The sequence below is a fragment of the Podarcis melisellensis genome, assembly GCF_964234715.1.
Source record: "Podarcis melisellensis genome assembly, chromosome: 4".
In the NCBI taxonomy this organism is placed as follows: Eukaryota; Metazoa; Chordata; class Lepidosauria; order Squamata; family Lacertidae; genus Podarcis; species Podarcis melisellensis.
Window position 1 is genome coordinate 49,064,996 of NC_138531.1, and position 17,933 is coordinate 49,082,928.

Genomic DNA, 17,933 nt, shown 5'->3' on the forward strand with positions numbered 1-17,933 from the left:
GATGCTGTTATGAAAACAGCAGATGTTCTTCCAACTGAAATTAGAAATGTGTTACTACAGGCTTCTAACTGAGAGAAAACAAATGTTTCATGCTCCAAGTAAAGCTTTCACTTGGATTTTTAAGAATTTGATTTCTACTTTGTTGAGTGCAACTCACTATTTATTTGCTCTTAAGTGAGAAAGCAACCAGGTGCAATTAACTCTGGCACCTCATTTGTGGCCCCTGGATCGCTCCACTTTGGCCTGCGCTGCCACAGCAGTCACCCAACTCATATTCATCCCTGAGGCAATTTGGCAGTGCACCCCCCCCAACCTTCTCCTGTGAAGAGGCAGCCACCTGATAGGCCCCTCCTTTTTGTGGTTTCCCCTTTTTCTTGCTCATGTTTGCTCATGTCTGCTTGCTGCTGGACATTCCTGCTGGACAAAAGTCCCAGGTGGCTCTAGGCCACTCAACCTAACCTGCAGCAATCAAGGGCTGTTACAACGCAACTCAAACGAGGCCTCTGAATAGGTCCAATTGACTCAGGGTTTAGGCCTCAACCAAATCCAGTGCACAGACCTAGTTTCTACAAACGGCCCCTCCAAACTGGAGTGTGTTTTGTCGGAGTATTCTGCAACCTGTCAGTGACTCAATAATAATCCATTAGTAGTGGATTTATACTATCCACACATCATTCCAGGTTATTAGTTGTTCTATGATGCTTCTGCATTATTGCTATCTGGAGGGGCACCACTGATCTATAGTGCAACAACCCTCAAGAACATTATGGCATGAAGTTAAGAGGATTTCAGAAAGAAATCCCTTCTAACTCTACCATTCTATGATTCTATGACATGCGCCAACTGGAAACAAAGCAATACAGTATGTCTGTTTCAAAGGTTTTATAGGCATAAACGTTATTTAAAGTGGGTCATGAATAACCAGCCCAATACCATCATGAGCACAAATCATCCTGAATGCAAGTAAAGAGGATGGCTGGAAGAGTCCCAAGTGCTTTTCATTTTCTAACCTTTATTTATCCTTTTATCAACTCTGTGAAACAGAATTGGCTGAGGCAACAGTTCAGCCAAAGAGTTTCATGGCTGAATGGTGATTTCAACAAGGATTGCACACCCATTTATTCCCAACTATGCACACTGTCCACTGCATAAATGAAATCTGTAGTTCCCAGGAGAGTCATAGACTCAGAGCTGGAGGTGGTCTTGCAGGCAATTTAGTCCAACACTATTCTACTCAAAGCGGAAATAGAGTTAGAACATCTCTGATGCCTCTGCTCCCAGGAAGTGAGAGCCCTAAAAGTCCAACTGTTATCACCATTAAGAAGCTTCTCCTAATGTTCAGTCGAAATCCACCACCATTAAGTTCATTAGATCTACTCTTGCCTACAGAGCAGCAGAGAACAAGCCTTTGCTCTCTGAGACAGCCCTTCAGCACTTTGAGAATGCTAACATGACTCTATCTCTGTCTTCTCTCCAGGATAAAATATACCCAGTTCCCAGTACCCAGTGTGGTGTAGTGGTTAAGAGTGGTAGTCTCGTAATCTGGGGAACCGGGTTCGCGTCTCCGCTCCTCCACATGCAGCTGCTGGGTGACCTTGGGCCAGTCACACTTCTCTGAAGTCTCTCAGCCCCACTCACCCCACAGAGTGTTTGTTGTGGGGGAGGAAGGGAAAGGAGAATGTTAGCCGCTTTGAGACTCCTTTGGGTAGTGATAAAGCGGGATATCAAATCCAAACTACTACTACTACTACTACTATTCTTCTTCTTCTTCTTCTTCTTCTTCTTCTTCTTCTTCTTCTTCTTCTTCTTCTTCTTCTTCTTCTTCTTCTAGCTATCTTCATAAGAATTGTTTTGCTTACCCTTGACCACCTTCATTGTCTTTCTTTGAAGACATTCTTCATTGTTCTAATTTGTCTGTAGCTTTCTTAAGTGCTGCACCCACCACTGGGCCTAATAATCCAAAAGATCCAGCTAATGTGGAATAAAGTGGAACTACTGCATCTCATGACTTGGAAAATTTGGTTCTGTTGATACAGCCTAAATAAACTCTCACTACCCTTCTTTGCAGCCACACAACACTTGCTGCTTGTGAATCCCTGCTGTCCAAAGATTCCCATATACAACTTCCAGTGCTTTTTTTTTTTTAAGAAAAAGAGATGCCATAACACACTATGCGCACCCCCCTCGTTCTCCTAGAATGGCAATGGTGCCCACCTGAGAGGTGCCGGAACTGAGTTCCAGCGAGTGCAGGCTGGAAAACAACCCCTGACAACTGCCGAGCCAGGTATCCTCATGTAAAAAGCAAGTACAACTATATTTTAGCTTAAAATAAAAGTTGGTCTTGCTACAAATGGACACATTTGTTTGTTTGCCACAGTGCAATAAAGAAGATAAACATGCTGGTAATTTGATAAATAACCTCATAGTTTGCACACACCAGTGGTTTTATATGTTTTGCTTGCAAACATGTCTTGTGGCATCAGCAGTGGCAGCTGTCCCTCATCACCACTGCTGGTTTCACTCATTTATTTTTTTACCTATTTACTACTGTTCATTTTGATTTTTAAAACAGCTTTCATGCCTTCTATAAATAGGAGTGAAACGTCAGCATGACTCAGAATGCTGAAACATCTTTCATTTGTGATTCAGGGCAATTTAGCCTACAGAGGTTCCACTGTTCAGAAAGACCACTAACCTCTGCCATCAGAAACAGCTGCCACTAGAGAGGACAGATTAGCTTCACAGCTTCTACATTGCATCAGAGCATATACTGGCATGCTCTGACGTCTGCTCCAGAACTGACTTGCATGATGATTATCCTCTGGTGGAAAGGGGGGGGGGGAATCTTCTCTCTCTCCTAATATGGAGACACTTACCCAGAGCAGATTTTAAAGCCATGTGGTCTCTGATCAATAAAGAGAATGGTCCTCAAAACTCTGTTAAGTGGCAAATGAAACGTGTTCTTAATGAAATATGCAGACTATTTAGGTATCACTGGTTCTGCCTCCATTCCATTCATAATTGGTCCAGATGGCAGGGGCTGGCAAGTTGCCTGAGCATCACAGATATTCAAGGCTGAAAGCAAAATATTATAGAACTTCCTCTATAAGAAAACATATTTATCTTTCTCTCTATCAGCAAAGCCTTTATCAACACGCAAACGTGCTAGGTAGTCAAAATAACCTCCTATGTCTGTTTCATATCCCTATCTGCAAGATATGGATAACAATGCTTTATTTTACATATCTGTTGTAAGGATTAACTAGACTCTGCATGTGAAACACTCTGTAATGTGCCCTATAAAAATGCCCATCCATTAATTCTAGTAACTCTTTCCCCAAGGTACATTCAGAGTCACTTTATAAGTTTTTTAACAAACTTAAAGTAAAACAAAAATGAGGTAGCATGATGCTACTATACAATACATCATCTTATGCCCAGTTAAAAGCTGTCTTATACAAGATCAGACCTTAGTTCATCTATCCCAGTACTGTCCATTCTGACTCTCCTTTTAAAAACTGGATTATGTCAGAGATTTGACCTAGCAATGTGTATGCTCTTTCACTGGGTTACAGCCTCTCCCCTAAGAAGGAAATCAAAGGGGAATAAAGGGGTCTGCACTATATCCTGATGTGAAAATACTGTTCCATATACATGTGTTGCTCCAGTATAGTGGGGAACTGCAGGGCTTGCCGATCAGAAGGTCGGCGGTTTGAATCCCTGCGATGGGGTAACCCCCCCATCGCTCGGTCCCTGCTCCTGCCAATCTAGCAGTTCGAAAGCACGTCAAAGTGCAAGTAGATAAATAGGTACTGCTCCGGTGGAAAGGTAAACGGTGTTTCTGTGCACTGCTATGGTTCGCCAGAAGTGGCTTAGTCATGCTGGCCACATGACGTGGAAGCTGTCTGCGGGCAAACACTGGCTCCCTCAGCCAGTAAAGCGAGATGAGCACCACAACCCCAGAGTCGTCCGCGACTGGACTTAACGGTCAGGGGTCCCTTTACCTTTTATGCCGAGGTCAAATTTTCTGGGACTGGTTGAGAGTTCAGTCACAGGATGCATGCCATGGTATAACCAGAAGTTCTGGAACCAAATGACTTAGCAACAGGCTGCTTTAACGACCCCCTGAACCTATCCAGCCAAACAAATATATCCAGCCATTAAGATGTTCCTTGGATGCCTTTCTTTGACCGTGCTCACTTTCAGAACACAGATGGGAGGGAGACCCAAGAGATGATCTTTTCAGTTCTGGTGACCCAAACCATGGCACTCTCTTCCAAGGGGAGTGGTTCACCTTGCCCCCAGTATGATGTATTTTTGGGGCTAGACAAATTTTGTCACACCTTTTAGTTGATGTGTTTATTCATAAAGTGTTTTAATTTCACTTATATTTCTGCTCCATTTTTATGTATTATTGTTACTTTTCAGTGGCTCTGAAAAGTTTTGGCCTTTTTCACATCAACAAACTTCACCCTTTATGTATTTATTAAAACATTTCTGCTCCAGTTTTCAGCTGAAAGACTCTCAAGGAGGCTAACTACACCAACAAAAAATACAATCAGAAAGTAAATGCAGCCATCACCCCCACTCCCCCAAAACCTCCTCCAACCCCACAAAACAGAACTCAGACAACAACTTGCTGGAAGCAAAATATATATATAGAGAGAGAGAAACAATTCAGAATTAGTTTAACTCAGCCCAAATGCCTATTGAAAAGTCAAGTCATCACTGCTTGTGAAGTTGTAAAGGAGCTATGCAGACTCCTCTGCAAAAGGCACTCTATGGGTTGCTGCTACAACTGAAAAAGCCCTGCCTTGTGCTCCCTCCTGCCAAGGGACACACTGCAGGGCTTCTGCTGTTACTCTGACTGCATGTGCTGGGTCACGCGGGTTTCTTCCAAATACTCTGGTACATTCCATCTATTCACAGTGTCTCAGCTTGTTTTAAGTATCCTTGTTTTAAGAAAATCTGCTCCTTTCCCCTTATGGGGTATCCAAGAGCACGTATAGAGACCTTGAGTGGGTTCCTGATTGGTAGGAGAAATAACAGAGGCCAACCAGAGTAAACTGAAAAGCAAAGTGGCTAGTAAGCCTGATCTTTATTAAAGGAACGGTTGCAACAGGGTCCCCACTCACCACACGCAGGAGGGAGGAGAAACCTGAACAATGGTGCACAAGGCCTTATACAGACTTTTGAAATTGCCCACCCTGTAGCCCAATGTTGTTGTTTGTTGTTTAGTCGTTTAGTCGTGTCCGACTCTTCGTGACCCCATGGACCAGAGCACGCCAGGCACTCCTGTCTTCCACTGCCTCCCGCAGTTTCGTCAGACTCATGTTTGTAGCTTTGAGAACACTGTCCAACCATCTCGTCCTCTGTCGTCCCCTTCTCCTTGTGCCCTCCATCTTTAGCCCAATACCATCCCCCTAAAACATCATACATAAAACATCACAGAAGGAGGCGGTCTACAGCAGAACTCTTGTCTGCCTGGAGACCTGATAATGGTCACGGATTGCATTACCTGGGCAGTCTGGCCATTCTTTTGTGATGGTTAATACTTTAGTTCCTGAATCCAGGTCACAGGCTCACCCTATTCATACACAAATGCACCCTTAAAGACAGGATTTGCAAGCAAAAAGACAATGGGAAGGCTTTCCCCATTTGCCTCCCTTACTGCAGAGGAATATTTGAGGTCATTGGGAGAGTCAAAAGGGCTTCAGGATTGCCCTCCCATCCTATTTCAGACCCATTGTTCATATATTTAGATATGTGTGCATTTATGAATATTTATTCTATCTTTGAGACCTTAAAATTCTTATAACATCCTCTAAATAACTGCTTAAGCATGGCTGTTGTTCTCTGTAGTGACAATGCAAGAAATTTATCACATAGAAAGTAGACTTTGCTCCCTTAGCTCCCTGGCCTCTTAAGAGTCCCAGCACTTCCGTTGCAGACTCTCTGATCTTGATTTACTTTAGTTCACAAATAATAGCACAATTATTAATAAAATGCTGATATTAATTTGGTGATATATCAATGGCAATACTCAGAAATCACAGGCAGAGAAAGCATATAAGAAAATATCAAAACCCTTCTCCCTGACATGCTAGCTGTCTACAGAATGGGGTTTTAGCCTGAGGGAAGCATTTCATCATGCAATCCTCCACCTGCATTTGAAGTCATACAATCCCAGGAGAATGTACAATGAGATGCTTCTCAATGTGTGGATCAACCCTAAATAGCTCTTTGCTTTGGCAATGAAACACAAGCAATAGCATTGCTAGGTTCCACACACATAATCTGGGGGGTGGGAGTGGGTTTCTGGGTCATTCCAACAGGATTCAATAGCAGTTCCTTCCTTGTAAGTGTGCAGCATATTTGAAATTTGCCTCAGTTGGCCTGTATTTCTACACCTCCCCCAAACTAATTTCCTTACAGTAAATGTGGGAAGAGATAATATCATAGGTCTTTCAAATGCTCAAGCACTACAGTGATTGGCAGAGAAAAGCAAAAGGGGGTGTTGGATATATTGCGACCAGTAGGTTGGTGCTGCTTTTGACTGCTAATCAGAGTTGACAATGCTGAGTACCAGGTAAAAAGTGAAGCTTGTGCATAAGCCAGAAGTCACAAACCACAACTTGCTGTTTCTGGAAAAATGTGAATCCCTCTCTACAACCCTGCACTTCCATCACAAGTGCAAGCACATTATGCTCTATGCTTGCAAGAAGGGCCAGAGAATTATTTACTAATGACCAGTAACAAAGGAATATAGAAATCTGCCTTATAGTAGGTCAGATGATTTGTCCACCTAGCCCACTGTTGTCTCTACTCTGACAATGACTCTTCCTTACATCAGGGATCTTCAACCTTTCCAAACCTGTGACTCACTTTTAACCCATATATTTGGAAATTGCTAGTGCTGCTGCTACAACCCACCTTGGATTAGGCTGTGATTCAATACTGTGTCCCAACCTACCAATTGAAAACCCCATATTTTAAATAATCACCTTTCAAGTGGAAATCCCAGAGACCTTCTGCATATGGTGCCTGTTTTATACCATCAAGCTATGGTTCCCTCCCCAGCATAATATTTCCCTTCCACACATGGGCATTTTAAAACTTTGTTAAAAGTGAAGAGGCAGATGCACATTTAGATCTCTTTTTTTGTTCGGCTAATACAGACACAACATGGGAGGACAGACACCAGCACACTGAATTGCATTTCACAGCATTTCTAGGGTACTTTAAATTTTAAAATAATCCCTTCATAGGCTTACAGTGGCTAATAAAATGCTTAATCTTCACCATGGCAACTTTCTGCTGATGTTTCATCAGGTTCCTAGCCTAGGATGAATTCCAGAAGAACAGTTCTATGGGTTTGCAGCCATAAAATGAGAGAAGGTGCTTAAAGCACCACAAAGACAATCTAGTGCTTTTGTGCTATCATAGTCAGAAGCTTAATTCAACAGGTGGACTGAGACAATGGCAAGTATACATGCTGAAGGCAAGATAAAAGATAATGATTGGGGATAACTCTTAGGATATATATTTTTTCACACTGAAATTTGCAGTGGTAGCTTGTTTCTTTTTGTACGTCTGCTACAGTTGAAGCAGTGGCTATAAACAAATGACGGCAAGTGATTGTACTTATAAATGGCATCAACTGGCTATATCAAATTTTACAGAGAAGCATTTTATATCAAGCAATGCTCAAGGTCCTTTGGTGAAAAATCTAAAAGTTATTTGGGTTTTTTAAGGCTACAATCCTATCATATTTATCTGAGAGAATACCCCATTGAACACACTATGGCTTACTTCTGAATAAACATGCACAGACGTGCACTGCAAATGTATTTAAATGGCTATTTCATATATTGGGAAATGGAGATACTACAAAAAAAGAAGTTTATCCTTTGTTAGCACAAGTAATCTGGGTCAATGGCAGGCTATATAATCCAAAAATCCAACCCTAGTATCTGCTTTAGCTTTGAGTTCTCTATGTGTGATGAACCTACTGACCTGTGCTCAGCTGGACAAATTCTTTTGGGAACAGGTTACTCATCTTACAGTACTGCATGGTGAGGTTACTCATTATTTACTTCTGTTGCTGCCTGTGCAATATGCTTGATGCAGTGCAAAAATCAATTAGCTGTGTGCAACATTTCTTATGAAGTGACCATTCTTTTCTGATTCTTTGGGAATCACATGACAGCCAGAAATACTGCATTTTATCACAGCTATTTTAGGAAACGTAATTATGCAGCATTTGAAAAATGGTTTGAAGCTACATTCCAAAACATGCTGGACAGCACTGTAAGTCCCAAAAAATCCAGAGCTCTGCCTGGAAACAAGATGTCCCTCAACGAAATCTAACTGTCATTAAAACATTGCCTAAGCAACCCCTGTTAACAGTTGTTGTTGTTGTTTCTACATACTTTGCATTCCTGTTGGTGCTATGTAGTAACACTGGCCAGCACGTTATGAATATACCATGAAAATCAGCAACACCAAAAAAGGGCCTGTTAACATAGACAAGCCAACAACAACAGAAGGGAAAGAGTCAGATTCGGAATCTTAACATACTTGATTCTGTTTTTTTAAAGGAGTGGCTCTTTGGAGGATCACTCATTGCGTTCAGGGGAGCTGCAGGACCGACCCTGGAAAGCCTTTTAAGATACCCAAATGAAAACATTTTTTTTTTAATGGGAAGGACGTGTCATGGCCAAGCAACCTCGCCACCGTTGACACTTCCTATCGTTCCCCAGAGCTTAGAAACTGACACGGGGTGCGCCTTCGTTTTGTTTTTCTCTCGGCATATTTCTTTGACCCTCGCCCTACTTGGCAGGCGCTGCTGCGGTTAGGAACTTGCCTGAAGGCAGCCGCTCTTTAAAAATATATATACACTGTACAGTGTCTCCCTTCCTCTCCAAAAACACCCCATCCTCGAAGAAGGGGCGCTTTCTCCGCCCTCTCCCTCCGCCTCTGCACAGGCTGAGGCTTGTGTCAGGAGGGGCTTCCTTGGCAGAGCCTCGCCTAGAGAGACCGAGGGGGAGCGGGAAAGAATCTCTACACGCCTAAGCCCCACAGCTCCCTCTGGACTGGGAACGGCAAGTCTCTGCCTCCAGCCAGGCCGCCCGACGAGCGTCCTAGGCGCCCTCCGCGGACGCTGGAGCCACAACCTCGCCGGTATTTCCTTTCCCGGGCTGCGCGCCTCAGGCAGCCTTGGAGACGGCAGGAGGAGCCACCTGCCGCCGCCGCCGCCGCCTGCTCGGTTGTGTCCCTCCGTGTTGCCCTCTGCCTCTTCTCTGACACGCACGCACACATGCACACGCACACCCGCGCACCTACCTGCAGGGGGAAAGTGGCCGCCTTGTTGCCCACGTAGCCGCGCACGACATGGCTCTGGATGGAGAGCACCCTGCACTCCGGCTGCTCCTCCATGCCTGCGCACCCGCGGCGGCTGAGCGAGGAGCCGGGCAGTCGCGCGCCCTCTGCGCCCAGGACAGCGCAGCTCCGGGCGGGCTGGACCCAGCGGCGGCGGCGGCGGCTTTGCAAATCCGCCTCAGCAGCAGGGCGGCCAAGGACAGCGGCGCAAAGAGCGAGCGGGGGAACCGGCGGCAGGAGGGAAGGGGGGAAAGAAGAAAAGAAAGTCAGGCGATCGGCGCAGACACCTAAAAGTCTCTTCTTACATCACAGATGAGACTGAGCAGGCGGCGGCTCCCGCGAAAGCAATTTAAAGGCACCCGCACACGCCGCCCAGCGAGCAAAGGGAGGGAGGGAGGGACGGCGCGCGCAAGGAGCCACCTGCCCCCCGTAGGCCGAGCCTGGTGCGGGGTGGGCGAGGGGGGAGAAGGAAGGAGGAACCACGAGCGAACCGCCCACGTGCCACGCTCTCTGCGCCCGCGCGCGATTGCCCGCCTCCCTGAGAGGCAGGAGGAGGGAAGCTGCGCGCGAGAGGCGCCCCCGGTTAGGGGCTTCCCAACGCCAGCCTCCCTGCCCGCCCGCCCGCCTTCCTACGCGCTGAAGCAAACATGTAAAAAAATAAAATGGGGGAGCGAGCTTTGTGGCACGCGCGCCCCACCTTGAAAAGACTTTGACAGATCGCTTGCGCCTTCAGAAGCTCTAGTGGGCTGGAGCCCCCGCCTCATAAGAAAGGCCGTGGCTCGACGAAAGCTGCTGTCAGTTATTCAAGGCGCTTTTGTGGTTTAAGATTTGTTCAGCAGCGGTTTCCTCTTCCCCGTAGAGAGGCCCCGAGCCCTACTGGACCCTTTCCGTGGGCACGACAGCAAAGAGGGGCAAGTCTCCAGCTTCTGCATAATCGCTATAAAGATGCCTAAAATGGCCACACAGGGACACAAGCAGCCACGACCAGCAGGAGGAATAATTCTCGCAGTGGGCTCCGCTTCCCACTTAAATGCACATCTCAGTTAGGAGAGGCACGTGTGAAAACGATGAGATGCTTGCCCATGACAGTTGGGCATCAAAAGAGGTACATAGCAAAGTTACTGTGGCCGCAAAAGGACGTGCACACGGAAGAAATTTATAGAGACCAAAACACACAGAAAGCTAATTCATTCTTCAGGTTCTGGATTGTTATCTGGCCAAAACAGCACTACCCATGCAAAAGAGGAAGGTATCAGTAGGCTCAGTGGGGGCAATGTTTGCAGGAATACAGAAACAAACTAGAATAAAAAAATTAGAGAGGATAAAAACTGCAACATTTTGTTGCAATTCCTACTTGTCAATGTCTGTTAGCCCTGGTATGCACACTTCCAATTACCAGTCACTGGGGAATAGTTATCTTGTTCTGTTGCAATATTACTTGGAGATGACAGTGGGCTGGTCATGATAAGTCATTCTAATGTTATTCCCTACAGATTTCTTAATGCATTTTAGAATTTATACCCCACTTTTTCTTAAACCAGCTACCATAAAGACACCTACAAAGGTCCACAACAGAATAAAAAAAAATCCTCTGTATAGCAATGGTGGTCAAGGGAGAACATGAGCACGTTTTCATCCAATTTATATAAACTTCTTTTCCTGTTCATATAGGGCCAGTTCTTTCTCACCAATGGCAAGCGAGCATTTGCTATGATATACATGGGATTCTCTGATTTGTATATTTTTATTAAATCTGCTCACACAGCCTACTTACCACTGCTCATGCATAGTAGATTTACTAATTGACAGTACTCTGAAACAAATTATTGTCTGAGCTCCAGTAATTGCACTACTGCTTCTGTATCCTCCAGCATATATGTCTCAAGCATCACAATATGTGTGTGTATGACAAATGCCTACACCCACATATGTTTATACATGCACCACAGTACCCTTTCCATTTATCAGTCCCAACTCAACGCATGCTATACGCTGTGCTCTCTCGGAACTCCAGAGTTCTATGTGCTTCCAGTTTTTTGTTAACATTTCTATGAGGCACTGCCACACACAGTACAGTGGTACCTCGGGCTAAGTACTTAATTCGTTCTGGAGGTCCGTTCTTAACCTGAAACTGTTCTTAACCTGAAGCACCACTTTAGCTAATGGGGCCTCCCGCTGCCACCGCAGCACAATTTCTGTTCTCATCCTGAAGCAAAGTTCTTAACCCGAGGTACTATTTCTGGGTTAGTGGAGTCTGTAACCTGAAGCATCTATAACCTGAAGCGTCTGTAACCCGTGGTACCACTGTACAGTAATGTGTTTTCTATTGAACAGTACAATTATAATTTACTAGCTGTTGAAAAAGTGTTAACTTCCGGTTTAAAATCAATAATTTATATGGAAAACTTTTAAGATGTTGATACAAAGTAGGGGCGGAAACTAAAATACATTTTTTGTGAGATTAGCATTTTGTTTCTTATGTTTGACTATAAAATATAATCTTTGCAACTCCCCCCCCCCCTTGCTGTTTGTTTCTTCTTCTCTGTGACTCATTTGTTATGTTTAAGTTCAGTGCCTTTGGCTTTGATTCAGTTTTGGAAAAAAATGTGCACCACTTGCCTCTGGATCCAGCTACGGGGTTTTTTTGGCTTTGCAACTTTAGTTTGGTTTGCTGGAGTCAACAAAGAGGTGCAACTTTGCATGAAATCATTTGATTAATTATACTAGCAGCTGTGCTATTATTATGATAAGAGAAATCAAAATATATGAAGAGAGGGGAAACAGAGAAAGAGTGCTTGAAGTAGGATGGGATGCCATTCTGCTTCTTTAAAAGCATTCCACTACATTTCAAGTGGACATAATCAAGCCTGGTACAACTATCCCACTTCCCATTTTTCTCTCACTGCTATAATGTCATTGGACATCTTGTTATTGATGTGCATCCCACTACTACCACGCCGTGGCTGTCACACTGGAGTCTCCCAACAAGCTGAAGCTAAGCACCTTACCTTGCCTCACAACCATGACCAAGTTATGCAAACTGTACCAGGGAAGGCTGCATATTAGCACATTAGTTGGGAATCCATACAGTTATCCTCAATAAGAAATGGAATTATCTGCTCAGCCAGAATTGAATTAGGTAATATTGCCATGAACTGCCAGTGGAAAAGGTGCGGGGGATTCCTTTGTCTTGGGTGAGAAACTAATTGAAAAATCGACAGTCTTGTCAAGACTGCCCTGTGATGAAAATTATTATGGTCAATTTGAATAATCTGACACAATATTTTAATCTGCTGGGGTTTTTTTTTTGCTAAAGAGGACTAAAATCAATGCCATTTCTCAGAAGTTTTAAATAGAAGCTGGATGGTTGACTAGCAACTCTTACCTACCAGTATTTTTAACTTTTTAAAATTTTAAAAGCTATGTAGTGAGTTATTATTGAACAACAGTGGATTGTGGCAGTGATTGCTGTGCAGTGAAAAGGATTTATGGATTGACTGAGGTTCCCCGAGACCAGTGTAGGAGGGAAGGAATCACATAAAGTAGATACATCAAGAAAATTGTATGTAATTATAGCTTTCACGGCCGCATACTGCAAAGTCCTGAGTCATTGATCTCTCAACAGATTCAGTGCAAACTCGCCGCTTATTTGAGGCCCAAAATAGAGACACATTAGAATCGTATTTTAAATACAAATTAATAGCTTTGAAGGCCTATTTCAAAAACAGAATGACAAGTTCCGAATAATTAAAATTTAGATTCCAGAGGAGCTGGATGAAACAGGAGATTAAAGAGACTTTACTTTTGCTACTATTTTGGCACAAGGAACTTTAAAGCACTTTCATTGCAGGGCAATTAATGACCAAAAACTCTTCTATCTCAACATTTTGAACTCGCTAAAGTTATTTTCAGGAGTAAAAGCTAAAAGCAGGAGTTGGGTAACGTATAGCCCTCCAGAAGTCATTGAACTCTGTGCCTCCTCAGCCAACATTGCCAATGGCATTCTGAGGGGTGGGGGCTCCAGTGATGAGGGGGAAACCATGGTCAATGGTCAAGCATGGTGGGAGCTGTAGCTTCAGCAATACCTGGAAGGCAACAGGTTTGTCACCTCTCATCTTTCTCTTATGGGAAAAGAATGGGGGTCCAGTTGAGAAAAGGGGAGACTGTTGCTATATGAAGTTCAAACGGTGGGCATCAACATGATTCAGCTCAGACTCTGAATTGGTGTTTATGGAAATTCTGCTTTGGCTCAGATAAGACTTGTATCTGTCCCAAATGGCCTGCTTTGGTTCTTGTTCTGAGATTTGTCTGAATCCAATACACACTCCAAGTAGGAAGTGGCAAAAAGAAAAGAAATGCCCCAGTAAATATATTTATTTGATGAAGATGGTGATCCAAGGAGCACAAAGCTTTTGCAAGCATCAAAAGAAACCCTCCTAGCACAAACAGTCTGTTTCGGCAGCTTGCTTTCTATGTGTGCTTTCTTGCGTCACATGCTGTCGTCTGGCAGTCACAAGCTGAGGGATATCTGCTTGGCAAGAGTCACAGTTCTCTGAAAATCACGCACACAGCGGAAAACTCAAGACTGCTGCTGTGATCCAGACAGAACAGATCTGTGTTTGAGATAGAGCTGCAACGGTTGTGTGGTAAATGGATTAACTATGTCTGTATTCATCTTCAGTAGTGTTACCTGGGTGACAATAATTATGTGTTTTTGTTCTTTTGCTACAGTGAGAGAAAATGCCCTTTTATTGAATGGACTAAATATAACCCACCTGACAAAGCTGATATGCAATTCACCATTTTGCTAAGCACCGAAATATGACTTCCTGTATTTGCTTTTCTTTTGGCTCATGTAATGCATGGAAAGAGGGGAGCAAAGAAGAGCATTAAAAATCAGGGACAGTCTATGCTCACAGAGCATTCTTAAATCAAGGATGTCCTTCACCTGTGAGGATATCTCCCAGGTTCTCAGATAATTTCCCTCCAAAACTTGCATTGAATATATCTTGGCCTTTTGTTCACCTGTATACATAAGCAGATCGTTCTTAACTTTCACATATTCTAAGATGGCATCTATATACTTTTATTCCCCCCCCCCACCTTGTATGTTTGAGTTGGTATGTTTACCTATGCATTTTTTCCTATTTAAATCCTAAAATGTAAACATTGGGTTTTGATCTCAAAGAGTCTCAAAAGACATGGCTAACTCAAGTCTGATGAGCTTGTAGTTTGCACGCCATAAACATAATTTAGACACAATCCCAAATAATACTGCATGTGCCAAACTATTGGGGTGGATTTATTGGGCTTATTTTATAATATTCTTACTGAAAATTACTTCTAAATAGAAAACTTCAGATGGGGGGGGGGACTTGATTTCACAGACTTGAGTGATTAATTACATGTAAATGGAAAAACACAGCATTTTTCTCACCTTATTAATTCTGAAACTTTGATATATTTACTACCATGTTTTCAAACTTTGTTCTGTCAACAAACTAGCTAGAAACGTCCCCCCAAAAGGAAAGTTGGGACTTGTATGTTACTGTTTCTGACCTTAAAGCACCACTCATTTATGAAAACAAGGCAAATAAACCATAGATCAGCCTTCCCAAACAGATCCTCAAGATGTGCTGGACTATAGCTCTCATCAACCTTAACTATGCTGGCTGGGCTGATGGTAATTGTAGTGAAAAACATCGGGAAGGCATCAGAATGGTGAAGGCTGCCACAGACAGTCTCTATAAACTATCAAGAACTGTTTTCTTGATTTGGGATGTTCCAGCTTGTATTTAATCAGTCCACTGTCCATATACATTAAAAAAAATACCAAAACAACAACAACAACAGAGCTTTCTGGCTCTTAAAATGTGCCTTTATGCCTTTAGGTAGGGAAGACTTCAGTTAGGAAACATTCTCAGGCATTCTCAGCTTTAGAAACTGTTTATTATTTTTGTTGTTGCTTTGGCTGCCTTTACAGTAGTACCTTGGGTTAAGAACTTAAATTCGTTCTGGAGGTCCGTTCTTAACCTGAAACTGTTCTTAACCTGAGACACCACTTCAGCTAATGGGGCCTCCTGCTGCCGCCGTGCTGCCGCTGCACGATTTCTGTTCTCATCCTGAAGCAAAGTTCTTAACCCGAGGTACTATTTCTGGGCTAGTAGAGTCTGTAACCTGAAGCATCTGTAACCTGAAGCATCTGTAACCTGAGGTACCACTGTATATGGGCACATTTTATACTGGGATGGGAATCACTTTCTCCAGCTGTTAGTGCAGCGAAGCTGATGGCCTTGAATAGCCAAGGGAGATACAATTTTGTCTGGCAGAGCAGATTTATGGCACTTCAGTAATGGATACAAGGGGCCATTTTGAAGGTTACAGACTGAAGGTCACTATGGTTTGGTGAGGATATATATTCAGCACACCCTGCATTCCCACGTAACTAAATTTAATCTGCCTCCCACCCCACCCCTGTAACATCATTCATTACCACTTAGCAGTCATGTAAAGGATTGTCTTTTATCGTATAGTATCCTAGCCCCATAGAATATAATGAAGACCACCTATTTCAGGAAGCACGACTCTAGATTTTTAAAAACACAATGTTTTGGCAATAGGATCTAGACTCAATCACTGTTGGCTACACCACATGCATAAAGAACGTTTAAAAGAATAAATTTACAAGAGAGACCAAGGCTGGAACAGTCCTAGATGCTCAGAATTATAAAAGCTTACAGCAGGCAGAGATTGTTTGTATTACTCAAATATGCTGTGGAGCTTTAATGGAGGTTGGGGGGTGGGGAGAAGTCTGTTAATGGAATTGTCAATTCAGTTCATGAACTGCATAGTAAAGCCAAGTTATGCATGACAATGGAAATCTTCAAAGGGTCTTATGGGCTTATCCCATCCCATATAAATCAAGAGCTTTATAGTAAATAACAGTGGACCGGCCATTGAAAATTTCTACCTTGCTATTGCTGTTTTGCATTGTTTGGATAATATTGTAGTTTGCTACTACAAAGTGGAGGCAGGGAACCTTACTCCTGTGAAGAGCCAATGAACACAGAAGCCAGTGGGTGGGGGCATTTCTGATGGTGCGCGGAAGCCGAATGTCTGGCAGAGTTTGCAGCTCTGCATAGTTCTTTCCATCCCCTCCGTGCCACCCTATGTGAGACTGCCCTTGAAAACCACCGGGGAAATTCCATTGGTGCAAAATTTTGCCGGGGGGGCGGGCAAGTACTGGAACCATGTGGCCCCCTTTTTGTATCACTTCCACTAGCTGTCAATTTGTTTTCAAGTGCGATTCAAGATGCTGGTAACTTCTCCTAAGCTGCTTGGGACCAAGGTACTTGGAAGTGATCTGGCACCCCTGGCAGAACCATCCAGATTGTGCCCCCTAGTCATGGACAAATTAGCTCTTCTTTCCGCCTCTTCTCCATCCCCCCTCCACCCATTCAATTCACCCTCTATTTAAAACATTGTCTTATGAGGCAATAATTGATATTTTTATTTATGTACATATTTTTTAGCAGATTTTGCACCCCACCTCACCTGTGCCCCTGGCGGGGGCCCACCTCACCACCCCCTAATTATGGGCCTGCTTGGAAGGGCTACCTCCTCCCATGTGAACCTACCCATCCTTTAAAGATCTGCTACTATACAGCGGTGGAGGAACCCTCTACGGCACCTGGGGCGGGGCAGCCCATACGGACTGTGCGCGAGAGTGGCGCCCGTACGGACTGCACGCGCCCTTGGCTGCTCTACAGCTGAGGGGAGGCAGGGGCCATCTTGTCACCGCCCCTTCCGCCCCCCACTTCATACGCCCCTGCTACTATAGCATTTGTATGTGTGAGTGCAACTGCTTCTGAGGAAAAGTGGGTGGCAGCACATGACAGGGCCTTTTCTGTGGTAGGGCCCAATTTGTGGCACTCCCTGCTTCAGGAGGTTACCCTCTGTTCTCCACTTGTGTTTTACTGGTTCTTGAAGGCATTTCTTTTTAAGCATCCCTTTGATTTCTGCTGCTGCTTAACTTGATTTATCATTAACTCTGGCTCTCTTGCTTTTCTGGTGCTGCTTTTAGTTTTGTGTACGTGCCTATCTTTGTTTATTCCTTGTATAAACTCATTTTTGTAGGGACAACATGAGAAAAAAGTTTTTCTATAAATAAACACAGAAGTACAAGCAGGGGAAATGTGGTGTGGTTTTTCTGGCACACTTATACATGTAAAGATCGTGGGCTTTTTTTACAGAGTGCCAAGACTTCCCAAGATTTTTCGTGCCACTGAGCAGGTGCCTGTATTAGTCATCTGCACTCCATGACTTGGTTTGTATATATCAGTAAGCCAAAAGCCAATAGTTCTTGGGGAAGGGGCACTACCACACTATCCAGGCCTAAACTATAGTTGAGCTTACTGGGTTGAACCCAGGTTCATGTTTCGTCTTGCTTCACAAGCTATAACCAAGCTTTGTTCTTGTTTTACAGCTTGTTTGCCTGGAGCAAAAGAAACAAGGCCTATTTCAGACGACGTGCTAAGCCAAAGCACAGGTAG

The 17,933-nt window shown here is 43.8% G+C and overlaps 1 protein-coding gene across 1 annotated transcript in view; it reads right to left on the bottom strand.

The window, feature by feature from the left end:
• PDXK (pyridoxal kinase) overlaps positions 1-9,681 on the bottom strand; it is a 42,143-nt gene extending 32,462 nt beyond the window's left edge. Inside the window, exon 1 of the mRNA XM_081908067.1 lies at positions 9,346-9,681. Coding sequence (XP_081764193.1) covers positions 9,346-9,438 — 93 coding nt within the window. The 5' untranslated portion in view covers positions 9,439-9,681. The remainder of the gene's footprint in view (positions 1-9,345) is intronic.
• Positions 9,682-17,933: the final 8,252 nt, after the last annotated feature.